The 15,431-nt window shown below is 44.7% G+C and overlaps 1 protein-coding gene across 1 annotated transcript in view; it reads right to left on the bottom strand.

The window, feature by feature from the left end:
• Window positions 1-15,431, bottom strand: part of COL28A1 (collagen type XXVIII alpha 1 chain) — a 143,847-nt gene that overhangs the window by 106,282 nt on the left and 22,134 nt on the right. Inside the window, exon 11 of the mRNA XM_024212907.2 lies at window positions 13,235-13,288. Coding sequence (XP_024068675.1) covers window positions 13,235-13,288 — 54 coding nt within the window. The remainder of the gene's footprint in view (window positions 1-13,234; window positions 13,289-15,431) is intronic.

Here is a 15,431-nt window from a genome sequence, read left to right as displayed (position 1 = left end):
TACATGACAATATTTGTCAATACTTTTCTGCTGTATTAGCCTAGCTTTACATGCAATGGAAAAGCAAGCTCCTCATGTCAGGATTTAACTGCCTTTGTTTGCTGCATGCAGGAGATTACACACTACCTGCTTGCACTATGCTTGGCTTGATTTAGAACTCTAAGGGTATGTCTGCAATGTAAGCCTGCGCTTAGACACAGGCTCAAGGCTAATCCCCCTTCCGTCAACGCACAAAACACGTGAAACTAGGGCTCGGACCCAAGATCCAGGGACCCAAGATCCAGGGATGTAGGTGCGCCCGCCTAGTGACAAGGTGTGAAAAGTAGTGCTGCGGCCCCGCGCCTGCCGGCTCTCTCTCGGCTTCTCTCCGCACTGCCCAGCGCAAACTGGTCTCATTGTCATTCGCCGGAACAACATACTAGGCTTAGTAGCATCATGGTAGTGCAGATGTAGGCTGTCTCATGCGCGTGCTGTTGATTCCAACCTCTCATCACTCGTGTATCGCTGCTCTTTTTTTTCTGCTTGCGCCTGCACACGCAGTGGGATGTCAGTGACCCGTGTTTCCATAATTATGTGAGTATTCTTTCACTGCACTGATACTGCTGTTTTCTCGTGCTTTGCAATTTATTATTTTTTTAATATTTTGCCCCAAAATGAGTGGTTCAAATAAAAGACAACGTACGTATTATTTCAACGCAGAGTGGCAAGAATCCTATTGTTTTATTGCAAATAAAGGGAAATGGGTTTGCTTATTGTGCGGTGGTGCTGTTGCAGTGCCGAAAAAACATAATGTCGAACGCCATTTCCAAACTAATCACGGCTCTTTTGACATTAGCCATCCACTTAAATCTGAGTTGAGAAAGGTTTGATTTGAGTTGATTAATTTTCTTCTATCTGCCCAGCAATCTGTTTTCACTAGACAAGTGGTAAAGTCTAAAAGTGCTACTATTGCTCCCTTTAAAATTGCTCATCTGCTCGCAAAGAAGAAAAAACCCTTTCAAGACGGAAGGAAGCATTTTTGACTGGTGCTGATTGTCTGTTTCAGGATTTTCTAACAAGCGTGAGATTTTGTCGGCAATACAAGGCTTGCAGTTATCAGACAACACAGTTAAGAGGAGGATACATGCAATTTCAAGCGACATGCAAACTCAGCTAAAGTTGGAAATGACTTGGAAATATGTGACTGGTTTTCACTGCAGTTCGATGAGTCGACAGATATATCAGATACAGCGCAGTTGGCAGTTATGGTGAGGTTGGTATTTAGTGACTTTACCGTAAAAGAAGAGTTACTAACAGTATTGCCTATGAAAGGGCAAACAAAGGGTGAGGACATCTATAAATTAGTATGCCACTACACAAGCTGTCTGCGATCACCACTGATGGGGCACCAGCAATGATGGGCAGCGCCAATGGATTAATTGCACTCTGCTAGAAGAATGAATCCTTTCCGAACTTTGTTTTATCATTGCATTATCCACCAAGAAGCTTTGTGAGTCAAAGTTCTTTCTTTTCAACACATCATGATTGTCGTTATTAAAATAATTAATTCTATTTGAGAGAAACCTTTGCAACACCGACTTTTTAAGGCTCTGTTGGAAGATGTTGATGATAAACAATCTGATCTTATCTTGCACACAGAAGTACGATGACTGAGCAAAGGTAAAGTTCTTGTACGTTTTTAAAGCCTAATTGAAGAGATCAAAGAATTTCTTAAGTCCACAAATCAGAACTTCGAGCAACTAGAAGACTCCAGCTGGTTAATGGACTTGGCTTTTCTTGCCGACATCACTGACAACTTGATCATTTTAAATCTTGAGCTCCGGGGAAAAGACAAACGTGGCTCAAATGGTAGGTTCTGTAAAATCATTCAAAGCAAAACTGATCTTGTGGATGTCACATATGAAGACGAAGACTCTCGTACATTTCCCAATTATGAATAAAATGGTATGTGACAGTGATTTTAACCCATCACCATTTGTTATCCACATTCAAACACTTCTGGAACAATTTGAAAAAAGATTTCAACAGTTCACCATCATTGAGCCTGTAGTTGCCTTTCTTGTGAATCCTTTTACTTGCCAAATAGAGGTAACAGAAATGGCTACATCAATTGCGAGTCTCATTCAAGTAAGAACAGAAGAAGTGGAACTGGAGATTTTGGACCTTCAAAATGATATTGTTCTAAAATCCTGCACCACAGATGAAAACTTTTGGAATCTGGTTGATCGAAAAAAGTTTCCTGCCTTAAAAAATGTAGCATACAAAATAAAATCTTATTTCAGTTCCACTTATCTATGCGAAGTTCTGTTTTCAACAATGAACATCATAAAATCAAAATACAGATCTCGGCTTACAGATGCCCATCTTGACGATTGCTTACGAACGGGAATATCATCCTACTCTCCCAACTACGAAAAATTGGCTGAAGAAATGCCAAAAATCACACTGACTTTATTAGAAAAAACATGTGAATTAATGATACCTATTTTCCATTAAGTGCTGATGAGCATGTATGATTAACTTGTGTTTAACTTTTTTTCATATTTGTTTGTTTGTTTATTGAAATCCAGATACAAGTAATAATACAAAGAATATTTTTTAATTAACCATAACTGGCTATCTGTGTTAAAGTAAGAATAATAAATACATTTGGACCAGCAGTTCATCTATGTTTTACTTTTTTTAAATAAATAAGATGAAAACTGTTTATGATATTTATTTTGTAAAAACTCCTTAATTTTTCGTACAGGTAGATAAAAAAGAGCAAATTCACATGGTAAGGTGAAAGAGTAATTGCCAAATAATTTAATTAATACCTTTTACATGTAAAATTACCTTTTTTATCTTATGGATTCATATATTATGTAATATTAAATATGATGTTTTTCGTATTATTTAATGTACGAATGCAAAATAAGCCTTGAAAAATTGTTGGCGCCCGCCACACTCTTCTGCAAATATGAATGTGCTATTGGCCACAAAAAGGCTGGGTACCAGTGGTCTAGCCCAAGTCAAGCTGTGACCCAGGGTTCAAGCCATATGGCTTTGAAGTGCAAATGCAGCCCCCTGACTTTGGGTCCTGGGAGTCTGCCAAAAGTATCTCACAATCTCATGGGCCAGCTTCCTTTGTTCTCTCTATCCCAACAAACTCCCATTGACTCCAATGAAAACAGAAGCATGCCGCCCCGGCATACAGCAGCAGCTCAGTAAGTCAGCATTAACCCTTCCATTGTGTTCTGATGACTGAACTGCAAACACACCAGCAGAGAGCCTTCTGTGTTTGCAATGGAGACCAAACAAAACAAGCCTTTTGCAAAGCATGCTGCTTCATGGTCATGGGAGCACAGCCCGATTTTTGGTGAATCTCTGGTGTGAGGCCAGCACAACTGCGGACTTTATTAAGAGTATCAGGAATTATCACACATACCAACAAATAGCAAGATGAGTGGCAGTGTTGCAAATTTACTGGACTGATGACCAGTGCAGGGAGAGGATTAAGCAGCTCAAGAACAAGTATGGGAAAACCAGGAACCAGAATCACACCTTGGGCAACTCACTGACATCATGCCTGTTTTATATGTCACTGCAGCACGGAGCCAACAGTGGTGCAGGATGACCTGGTCAGCCAGGATGATGTCCTGCTGGCCCCAGAATCCAGTATGGGACTGGTGGGAGCCAGCAGCTGGCACTGTGTGAGGACCATGAAGTCACTCTGCTGAAACTGGTCTCAGAGCAGGCTTTGGAACAGGAGCAGCAGCAGCAAATTCTGGGTCCATACTCACAGGACCTGTTTGATGCACTCGCGAGCAATAGTCCACTGCAGAGCTTGCAGCAGATACAGAAGCCACTTCTGAGCCCAGTAAGTGTCTGGATCCATTATAAGGTTTGTTAGTACAGTAATGGGAGGGATTTCTGCTCTGTGAACCAATTAGGGTGACCAGATGTCCAGATTTTATAGGGACAATCCCGATATTCGGACCTTTGTCATATATAGGTGCCTATTACCCCCCACCCCCCACCCATCCCTATTTTTTACACTTGCTGTCTGGTCACCCTAGAACCAATGCAAAAGTCATGAGAAGCCCTGGCTAGCAACATGTATCCACTAATGGCAGATTGTATCAAGGCATCTTGGTTCCTGCCCCTTCCCCATTCCCACCACCACATGGAATTGAAAATGGTGACTGGGTAATGGAAACAGCAAAGAATGCCTTGAAAGACAATTTTTTTGCTAGAGCCTTTCCTACTTCTTAAAAATAATAACCTTACATTGCCATGCCTGTAAGTATGCCTCTCTGTAACCACTGAAAAGTCTATCGAGCCACCTGGAAACGGTGAACTGTGTAGGGCTGGGGGGAGGTAGAAATGTGTTCCAATTACAAATCTAGTCCACTTCAGTTAGAGGTAGGCCATGCTGTCAATAGGTGACAAAATCATTTGTGCCAAGTATGATTGGGTTTGAATTTTTGTCTCAATGTGCTGGGATCGGGGAGGAGGAAGGCTGTGGACTTATGTTTGCACACAGGTAAGCCATGTGGAAGCTAACACAGTATCCTGTTGATTCCCTCATAAATTCTGACCCCATCTCAGGTGCTAGTAGCTAAGTCTCTGAGTTTGTCACGGAAGTCACGGATTCCGTGACTTTCCAGGACCTTCGTGACTTCTGCAGCAGCTGGTGCGGCTGGCCTGGGGTCCACCTGAGCAGCTCAGGCAGCCCCTGAGCCAGCCACACCAGCCATTGCTGGAGCAGTCTCGGGCCACCAGGCCTCCACCTGCACCAGCGCTCAAGGTGGAGGCAGCGCATGGAGCCGTCTGTCCACGACTCCGCCCGGGGGCCGCAGGGGCATGTTGCCGCTTCCAGGAGCTGCCGGGTAGGGAGCCTGCCAGTCTCGCCAACCCCCCCACCCTGTCCCCCCAGCACCAGCGGGAGTCCTGGGCTGTCCCCCCAGAGCACCTGGGCTGCCCTCCAAGAACACCCGTGGTGCCCCCTAGGTTCTTGCCCCCTTCTCCCCCAAGATTTAGTCAGGGGTATATCGTACAAGTCATCGACAGGTAACGGGCCATGAAAATTTTGTTTACTGCCCGTGACCTGTCCATGAATTTTACTAAAAATACTCATGACTAAAACATAGGCTTACTAATAGCTGCAAACTTTTCCTGAAGCAGGAACTCCAGAGATGCAGTCACATTTCAGGGAAGGGCATATTTTTCAGAGCTACTGTGGTAGCTGACCAGTCCACTCCACTCATACAGGTACTGTTCAGTCACTATACATTTGTGTAGTGGGGTGGCTCCCCCACTCCAGCGGAAAAAGGATTAAAGTCAGCCCTGGGAGAAGGTTGTGGCTGAGAGCTGCTAAGCTGGGCTGATTGGGGAAGCGGCCGCAGCTGGGCCATGCCCCAATCAGGCCACAGCTGGCCTGTATAAAAAGGCTGTGAGCCAGAGGCCCAGAAGGAGTCTCTCTCCAGGCTGGGAGAGAGCAGGACCTGGCTGCCTGCAGAAAGGGTATTGGGAGTGAAGCAGGGCTGGGGAGAGCCAGAGGAGCAGGGGAGAGCCAGAGGAGCAGGGGAGCTCCAGGCTGGCAACTCCCCAGGCTGCAGGGCCTGGTCCAAGGCCCATAGAGGTACTGGAAGGCAGCAGGTCCAAACCCCCTTGCCTATGATGAGTGGCTTTTACTCTGCAGTCTGCCCCAGTGAGCGGGGGCTAGATGGTGACTGGCAGTAGCCCATGACTGAGGCAAGGTGGGGATTAGAGGGTTGGGGGTTTCCCAAAGAGGGAAGACCCATAGAGACTGGTGGGGGGTATTGCCAGGGGACAGCCCCCAGGTAAAGGGGTACCGGGGTCCGGGAGGGACATGGGACCAGCTACAAGTGGGACACTGGCCTGCAGAGGGTGCCCAGGCTGGGAAAGCCTGAGATGACCAGCAGGAGGCACCGCAGGGGTGAGTCCCGCATGTTTACAGTTTGATTACTTCAACAGCATGCACTGCAGGTTTCCCAGCTTGGAATAACATCTCCCTTTGCCAATCAGGCACTACAAGAACAAGTATGTCTTCAAAATGTGAACGGCCTGAAATGATAGAAAAAGCTTTTGTAACATGACCACTGGCTGTTCCCTTACACGACCCCAAACCCAAGTAGTTCTGCAATTTTTAGAAAAAAATTGAAAGCGGTCTTCAGTTAACTTACCATTGTCTCTACACTTTTCACTGTGATTAGCAGGCTGTGTCCTGGGAGCTTCAGTGGACTGAAGCATCACTTTATAATATTGTGTGAAAGGAACATATTTTATATCCTTGAAATTCCACAAGAATGACTTCTGTGTCCCTCACTGAGTTATTTGAGTTATTTATTGGTGTATTGCCCTGTTCCAGGCCCCCTTGAACTCTACTGGCTGTTGTACCTCCACAGCCAGCTCACAGTGCTATATAAGCCTGGCCCAAAGTACCTTCACAGACCGTTCCAAGAGGAAGCATTTCTGTGATGAAGTTCTGGTTGAAGTTCCAGACAGCGACAACAAGCAGCTCCAGTACTAAAGACAGAGGGACTTATGGCTAAAGAAAAAGCATGCCCAGAGGCAAGAGGAAAGGCTCAGGCTGGCTGCACAGCTTGAGGACAAGGTTTCAGCAAGGGAACAGGCACTTGCTTCACAGTTTCTGGAACAAGAGCAGCAGCTAAGAGAGAAGGACAGTACTCAACAGAAATAGCTTTTTTTTAGCAGCTAATATCACTAATGGTTGCAAGAGTAGCGACTCTGGCCGCATCACCCACAGCATGGCCGGTCTCCCCTCTGCAGTACCCTGTGCTGCAGTCCAGAACAGCTTGGAAAACTCAATGGCTGGGTGGAAGACCTCTCAGATGGAGATAAAGGAGGTGCTGGTCATATCGAAGCCCTTGGAAGCAGCACAAGAAGGCGTGTGCCAATGTGCTCCCCACCGGACTACCGGCACTATAAAGAAGTCTCTGCATGGCCTGGAGGCAGAAGATATGGACCTGAGTGTGAAGGCAAATCATGCCCTGTCCTCCCTTCTCCAGGGGGAGACTCAAGACCCCTGCAGAGACCCAGTGCAGTCCTGGCCATAAGAACTCCAGAACTAACTTCTGGAGGTGGGCCAGGGTAGCCAGGGGCAGGCTCAGGGTGTTGAGTTGGTGCCAGAGCATGGACAGGACTAGTTGGTTGAGCACAAATACCCTTCCCCGCAGCATTCCTGTCCATCTCAGCAGCTGCTCAGCCACCATGCCCTCCAGGGCCGTAGCAACAAAGAACGTCGCCCCCTCCGAACAGTGGCCCCCTCCGAACATATGTCCGGGCGGGGCCCCTTACAATGCAGAAACTGGAATGCGGTATTTATTTTGCCACTTTTAGGGGCCCCCTTCCTTGCGGGGCCCCCTCCGGTCGGAGGGTACGGAGGGTGCTCGCTACGCCTCTGATGCCCTCCAAGCCTTGCAAGAGAATGGTCCTATTGAGTTCTGGGCTTGCAAGAGATTGGTTGAAGGCAGGTATATTAGCCCTAGAATGATAAAGGCCCTTTTCCCTATAAACTGAAAAGGAACTACCTCAGGTGTCCTTATCTGACCTGAGTCCAATTAAGGGCTACCTGACACCTTTAAAAACCCATCCTCTGAGAGAGGAGGAGGAGACAAGCTGCTATAGGGATAGTGACAGCAGAGAGAGAGGCTTCTCCACTGAGAGGCTGCTCTCCTCCCTTCAGAGGAAACAACCATACTGAATGCGGGTTTAGGGGAAGGACTGGCAGCCCAGGGCCAATAACAGGACAACACCCCCCCCAGCGAGGGGTAGGAAAAGGTATTCCCCTTTATTTTGTGTTTGTGAATTTGTTTGGAGGAGGAGCACTCCCGGGGCCTGCCCGAAGGCCTACCTTGAAAATATTGATAAACCCAGAGTGGGAAGACAAACACTGTCCAGAGTGGAGCTGATTTAATCCAGGCCCCGCCCCCCCCCACCACCAGAGGAGGAAGTGCTAAGCCTGGCAGGACAGAGGAGGTGCCTTGCCACAACAGTTAGGTACAGCAATTCACACAGTGCCTCCAGCATGTAAGTTATTCCCAGTTATACTGTATGAGTGCTGTTGCCAGCCACTCTTGAATTACACTGCAGAGCAACATCAGCAAATTCCCAGTCCCAGACTTTGCCCCAGAAATGTACATCTTGTACTGCCCAGCTTTCTCCAGGACAATACAAGCTCATATAAAGTCTGTCATTTTATTAATAGAAAATTATATGCACAAATCCTGTTATCCCAAACGGAGTTTCCCAAACACATTGGTTTAGATAAAAAAAAAAAAGTTTATTAACTACAGAAAGCTAGATTGCAAGTGTCTACACTTAATGAGGCATAAAAGTCATAATCGGTTACAAGAAAATAAAAATAAAATGCAACTAATGCCTAACTTAACAAGCTAAATGAATTCAGAGCAACATCTCTCTCACCAGATATTCCAGCTGTCTTATGGCTGAATTCCCTTCAGTCAGGATCCCTCCCCCAGTTAATGCTGCTTCCTTTGTTCTTCAAGTATTGTTGATGCCATGGGTAGATATAAAGGGAGGAATCATTTGGGGCATTTGCTCTCCCTTCTTATAGTTTTTTCTCTTCTTTGAGAATCATCTCTAGCTGAGGTTCAGGAGACAGACAGTCTGCATGGACAGGAACCCCAACCTATTTCTTTATCAAGATGTAGATTTTTCACCCATACTCTTTTTCCTGCTAAAGAATGACCACTTAACCAGATGATAGTCCATTTGATTTAGCTGACAACTGGCCAAAGCGTCAGTTTGCCTTTTGTCTCTAAGGAATTGGTTTGTGACTGCTCTCCAGATTTGGAACATGTCTTACTAATATCATACCATAGAATCTTATAACTTTACATTCAATGTTGCCACACATTTTACCATGACAATAATGATCAGCAAATTGTGAGTTTTCAAATGATAAAGTGCACTCCTTTTATAAGAATCACATCCATCTCGGATTATTTGATTTTTATAAGTGGTTGATTCTTACAACCAGGGTATAGGTTAGTATAGGAATAATTTTGTCCCTGTGGTTTTGATCGGTTGATTCTTATATCAGTGATTCTTATAAATAGAGTACACTATACCTCACAAGGCATACTTTGTATGAAATGTATCATGGTCCTGTAAAAGAGTCTATACCCCTATGTTAACCTATCACGGATGTATCAGACCAAGAAGCTCCACGGAAGCAGTCTGGTTAATCGCAGTGAAAGAAATGCAGAGACAATGGTAAGATAAAAATTCTAAGCTTCTTTTTGTTTTCTAAAAATTGAATAACTACTTGGGTTTGGGGTGGGGTTAGAGGGCAGCCAGTGGCCTTGCTACAAAAGCTTTTTCTATCATTTTAGGCCTTCCACATTTTGGAGGCCACAACAGTTCTTGTGGTGTCCAATTGGCAAAGGGAGATGTCATTCCAAGCTGCTGATGGGAAACCTGCAGCATATGCAACTGAAGTATTGACTGAACAGCACATCTTTCAGTGGAGTAGGCTGGTCAGCTACTGAGTTGGTTCTTGAAAATATACCCTTCCCTGAAATGTGACTGCCTCTCTGGAGTTCCTGCTTCAGGAAAAGTTTGCAGCTATCAGCACCCGGGATTGGGTCAGAATTCATGAAGGTTGATGCATTAGCTTCCACATAGCTTAGCCTTTTATGGTTGCATGCAAACACACAGAACTCCACAGCCTTCCTCCTTACCCTCCTTCCCCATTTCTGGACAAAATTTCAAATCCGTCATACTTGGCACAAATGATTTTGTCATCTATGGACTGCATGGACTACCTTTAACTGAAGTGGACTAAATTTGTAAATGGAACACATTTCCACCTCCCCCACCCTCATACAGTTAACTGTTTGCAGGTAGCTTGTTAAACCGTTGAGTGGTTACAGACTGGCACACTTACAGCCATGGCTATGTACATTATTATTTTTAAGAAACAGGAATGCCCTAGCAAAAATGTATGCCTTTCCAATAAAACTTCATTTCCAAGGCATTTTTACTGTTTGCATTTCCTGGTGGGGTAGGGTGGGGGAGCCAAGTCAAGAGCGGCATATAATCCACCATTAAGAACATAAGAATGGCCATACTGGTTGGACCAAAGGTCCATCTAGCCCAGTATCCTGACTTCCAACAGTGGCCAATGCCAGGTGCTTCCGAGGGAATGAACAAAACAGGTAATCATCAAGTGATCCATCCCCTGCCTCCCATTCCCAGCTTCTGGCAAACAGAGGCTAGGGACACCATCCCTGCCCATCTTGGCTAATAGCCATTGATGGACCTACCCTCCATTAATTTATCTAGTTCGTTTTTTTTTTTTTTTTTTTTTTTTTTTTTTTCTTTTTTTCTTTTCTTCACAACATCCTCTGGCAAAGAGTTCCACAGGATTACTGTGCATTGTGTGAAGAAATACTTCCTTTTGTTTGTTTTAAACCTGCTGCCTGTTAATTTCAGTTGGTGATCCCAGTTCTTGTGCTATGAGAAGGAGTAAATAACACTTCCTTATTTACTTTCTCCACACCGGTCATGATCAGCAGATACACACTGCTAGCTAGCTAGGGCTTCTCATAACTTTTGCATTGGTTCATAGAGTGGAAATCCCTCCCATTACTGTATTAATAAATATTAAATTGGAGACAGAAACTTACCAGGTTCAAGGGTGGCTTCTGTCCCTTCTGTGTCTGCTGCAGGCTTTGCGGTGGGCTGTTCCTGAAGGGGTCATCAAACAGCTCCTCAGAGTACAGCCCCAGGATGTGCTGCTGATGCTCTTGCTGCAAAGCCTCCTCTGGGACCAGTTTTAGCAACAGTGTCACTCCACTGTCCTCAGGTGCAGAGGTGAAAGCAAGCCGGTACGCCCTGGTACAGCATACCGGCAAGAGCCAGTACACCAGACCGGCTTCCCCAGGAGGCAATTTAAAGGGTCTGAGGCTCCCAGCAGCAGCTGGAGCCCCTGGCCCTTTAAATTGCCGCCAGAGCCCCGCTGCCGGAGTCCCTGGGTAGCTGAGGTGGCCAGGACCCCCGGGGCTCCGGCGGTGATTTAAAGGGCCTGGGGCTCCACTGCGGTAGCGGTGGCTGGGAGTTCCTGGCCCTTTAAATCACCACCGGAGTCCTGCCGCCGCTACCCCAGGGCTCCGGCAGCGGGGCTCTGGCGGCAATTTAAAGGGCCCAGGGCGGTAGCGGCGGCCGGAGCCCCGAGCTCCAGGGCTCCCAGCCACCTCTGCAGCTGGTAGCTCTGGCAGTGATTTACAGGGCCCAGGGCTCCCAGCCGCCACTACCGCAGCCGGAGCCCAGGGCCCTTTAAATCTCGTTTTAAAGGGCCTGGGACTCTAAAGGCCCTGCTTCTTCCTGTTGAGACCACACCCTTTCCGGTTGAGGCCCTGTCCCCTGCTCAGGACTCCAGCATACTGGTAAGTCCTTTAAGTTACTTTCACCCCTGCTCACGTGGCACCTGCTGCTAGTTCCCATCAGTCAATTCTGAGGGCAACAGGGTCAATGGCTCTGTGCTTGGCACAGTGCCCAACAACCAGTCAAACTCATCCTAAAAGGGGCATGATGTAAGCGAGTTGCCAAGGCACGGTTCTGGTCTCTGGTTTTCTGGTACTCGCTCTTGAGCTGCTTAATCCTCTCCCTGCACTGTTCACCAGTCCAGTAAATCTGGAAAGCTGCCAGCTTCTTTGTCAGTTGCTGGTATGTGTGGTCATTCCTGGTACTCATACTAAAGTCCACAGTTGTACTGCCCTCCCACCAGACTTCACCAAAATCTGGCTGTGCCCAAGCTAGCACACAAACAATTGCAATGTAGCCAATGGTTGCATGGCTGGCAACTCGGGCTACCTGCCTGAGTATACATCCACTCAGACCCCTGGGTACTTAGTCAGGTGGCCTGAGCCACCACCCATGCTATCCCTGGCTACACTGCTATTTTTAGCTCACAAACTTGAGCAAAGTTTGTCTACTTCCACTGGGAAGCAAGCTCCCAGCTGCAGTAGATGAACCCTAAATCTGCCGTGCTCACTAGAATGGAATATATAAACTAAGAGGAAAGCACCAATACAGTTCAGAAAAAGTAAATGCAATATACAATAAGATTAGCTGGTAATACGGTCCATGCATTGTCAATGTGAAATTACAGAAAGAAGCCAAGACTTCTAACTTTTGCAAAGCTTAAATCAGGATTAGTAGAGACATGGCTATTTCGCCACATGCATGAATAGTTTCTTTCAGAACCTTTTTTTTTTCCTGCTGAAATAATCCACTATGGGCTTCCTTAATTGTGTTTTGCATGAAAGATGGACAAAAAAGAACAAGAAAAGCATTTGTCAGGCAAGGAAAAAAATTATCAGACCAAGATTCCAATATAATTTATATCATAAATATTTTCCACATATAAAACTGTTCCTTTGTGTCTTCAACGGGACTTGTTGCCTCAGGAACAAAACATGAATATATCCCAAATTGTACACCCAATTCTAATGGAACCTAAAAATGGTATTTCATTCTTTAGGCTACCCATAGTTCTGCTGTAAAATGGATAACTTGCAGGTGTTAACCTCAACCCCTATATTTTGAAAGAGATGTTTGAGGATTTAACTGTACAACACTCATTGAAGATAATGGAAATTTTATGAGTAGAACAAATATATTTGCATAAATCAATTTGCTAATAATTTGTGAACAGGAAGAATGCCTACATTCCTCAGATACTTGGGCCAATGAATTCTAACTAGCTCTGGTTACAACTACTCATTATTTTGAACAATCTATCTTAAATATGTCAAAGGCCTTGGTATTCATTCAGGACCAAATCCTTGTCTAATGTTTTTTAATTCCATTTTTCAGTCCTCGGAACACAAAGCATTACATAAATACTCAACTCTTGTTAGGAAATATTCAGATGTGAAAGATCTCTTAACAGCAAAACAGAAACATATCAAACAACTTCAACAATATTCAAGCACAAAATATTTCAGCCTAAAAAGTAATTTTGTAGCAAACTGCCTGAACGAATTTAGAACCAGAGAGCCTTGTCAGTAACGCTAAGATTTACTACCCTGATGACACTGCCCTACTGTACATTATTCTCATGCTGAGCACACCACTGTCAAGAAACTCATGACATCACAGTGATAAAACTAATCTAGCACTCTGCTAGAGCTTATCTTGCACACACTTCATATTCCACACAGACAGTCCTATATCTTACCTTATTTCCTTGAATACCTTTTGGACCTGGTTCGCCTGGAGGTCCACTGATTCCCTATACCAAGATAAATACCATAGAATTAGTTTTCTTCAAAGATACATAAGTTTCTTTTGAATGTTGTCTTGAACACAATACAGTAAAATATCTTTGGGGCTAGAGCAGTCTTTGTTATACATTTGTACAGTGGCTAGCACAACAGAGCCCTGGCCTCGAGGTGCTACCATAATACACATTAATAATAATAACCAGCTCTTGCAGAAACAATATTTTACTTCTACATATAATTTGCATGTATTTAATTTGGAGCTTCTTGTTCCTCTTTCTCCAGCTCCGGACTCTGTGATACTTCCATACTGCCCCCTATGCCTGGAATTCCCTTCCCCAGCAAGTTCACTAAACCACCACCTTCTCTCTCTCTCTCTATTCAAGTCTGTAAAGAAACCACTTCTGTGAGGCCAGCTATCTACTGTTGAGTTGTGGTTTATTTTGATTTTCTGAAAAACATTGCATTCTGCAAGATACTTTTAGAACTAGTTGTTACTGTGGCCACAATTGTGTTCTCGGACACAAAGAAAACAATCCTCTGACCTCTGTGAGTGGTATGTAAGTACCCAGTCTGAAGCACTTACACAAAGGCGTGGGGTATGAGTGTGTCCATATCGCAAATGGGTGGTCAGGCTGCTGGGTGCAGGTTGATGAGTTACTGTGAGAAACAGCAAAAATGTGGAACTGACTGTTATACATCCTATTCATTTAGCCCTTAAAACTCTCCTTGACACCCAAAGTAGATCTCTATCTCCATAGTCAGCTACTGGGAGTCCCAGGACCACTTGGCAGGTTGCCCATAATGGGGTTGTGCAGTGCACTTCATTGCAGCTCCCAGCAGCAGAGCTGATCACCAGGTCTTTGTGTCTCTGTCTATAGGTATGTCTACACAACAAAGGAAAACTTGTGGCTGGCCCGTGTCAGCTGATGGGCTCGTGGGGCTGTTTCATTGCTGTGTAGACTTCCGGGCTTGCCATGTAGCCCAGGCTCTAAGACCCTGTGGGGTGAGAGAGTCCCAGAACTTGGGCTCCAGCCCAAGCCTGGAAGTCTACACAGCAATGAAACAGCCCCACAGCCCAAGCCCCATGAGCCCAAGTCAGCTGGCACAGACCAGCTGCGGGTTTTTCTATGCTGTGTAGACATACCCTATGAGGCCTCATGGAGTTTTCCTGTTGGATGGGCAGAGATACTCATGAGCAATAAAGAAGTTTCAACCATGAAAACTGCTTTTTATTACAGTAGAAAGTTTGGGAAATACTAGAAAATTTTATGCTGGTAAAAAGAAAAAGAACTGGTAAAAATCCAAAATGCTCAGTTTCCCTGATTTTGCACCCTCTCTGGCAGGCTTGGCAAAAATATCAATTTATTGTACCTCTCCCTTGCCTAATAAACCATACCAATTGCTCTACAAACCATGCAACAACACACCAGTATTCCTAAATAATCGCAAAATAATGTAGTTCATAAATCATTTAAAAAAAAAAACATCATAACCATCAACAAAACCACAAAACAGTTAAAATTCTAAAAGGCAAATTATCAAATCACACAACCTAGCAAAGAATCCTCCCATAGGAACAAGCGGTATAGCTAATGTTGTCTGTGTCTCCTTTCTGACTGAGGTTGAGACTAGTTGATTTGTTCAGGTAAGGCTGGTGACAGTATGTGTGTTTGTAAATGTATGCCTTTATTCTGTATTTCCTCGTTCTGAGTTGGTTATTATTTGCCACTAACAACCTTAACTGGTTTTAATCAAATTGTTGTGTGTTTAAATAAAAACAAATTCTACTCTATTCTGTTAATAAATGAGGGACTTTACATAAAAAAACAAAATAATTTTAAGCCTATGAGAACACAAACATTGAAAATAATTCCAAACAGAAGTTTTGGAAATCACATCACTCTTTTTGATGTATTTGTCTTGGTGAAAAATAGATTACCAAGAAGTGAGATGAAGAAATGTCTGTGCAGTAGAAAATGTGCATCAGGCAGGATGTCAGGGAATCTAATAATGTAATTTTCTGTAAATGAGATCAATCACTATCCAGTTTATTGTTTGGCATGTTCCTTTTGGTCACTGAAGGTACTGTATTCCCATTCGTAATTATTTAGTTGCCACAGTTCATAGTTACAGTAAATCGCTGAGCATATT

This window comes from Terrapene carolina, unplaced genomic scaffold (assembly GCF_002925995.2).
Source record: "Terrapene carolina triunguis isolate 2854851 unplaced genomic scaffold, T_m_triunguis-2.0 Scaffold84, whole genome shotgun sequence".
NCBI classification, from domain to species: domain Eukaryota; kingdom Metazoa; phylum Chordata; order Testudines; family Emydidae; genus Terrapene; species Terrapene triunguis.
The sequence above is the reverse complement of the archived record's forward strand: the minus strand, read 5'-3'. Positions and strand labels throughout refer to the sequence as shown.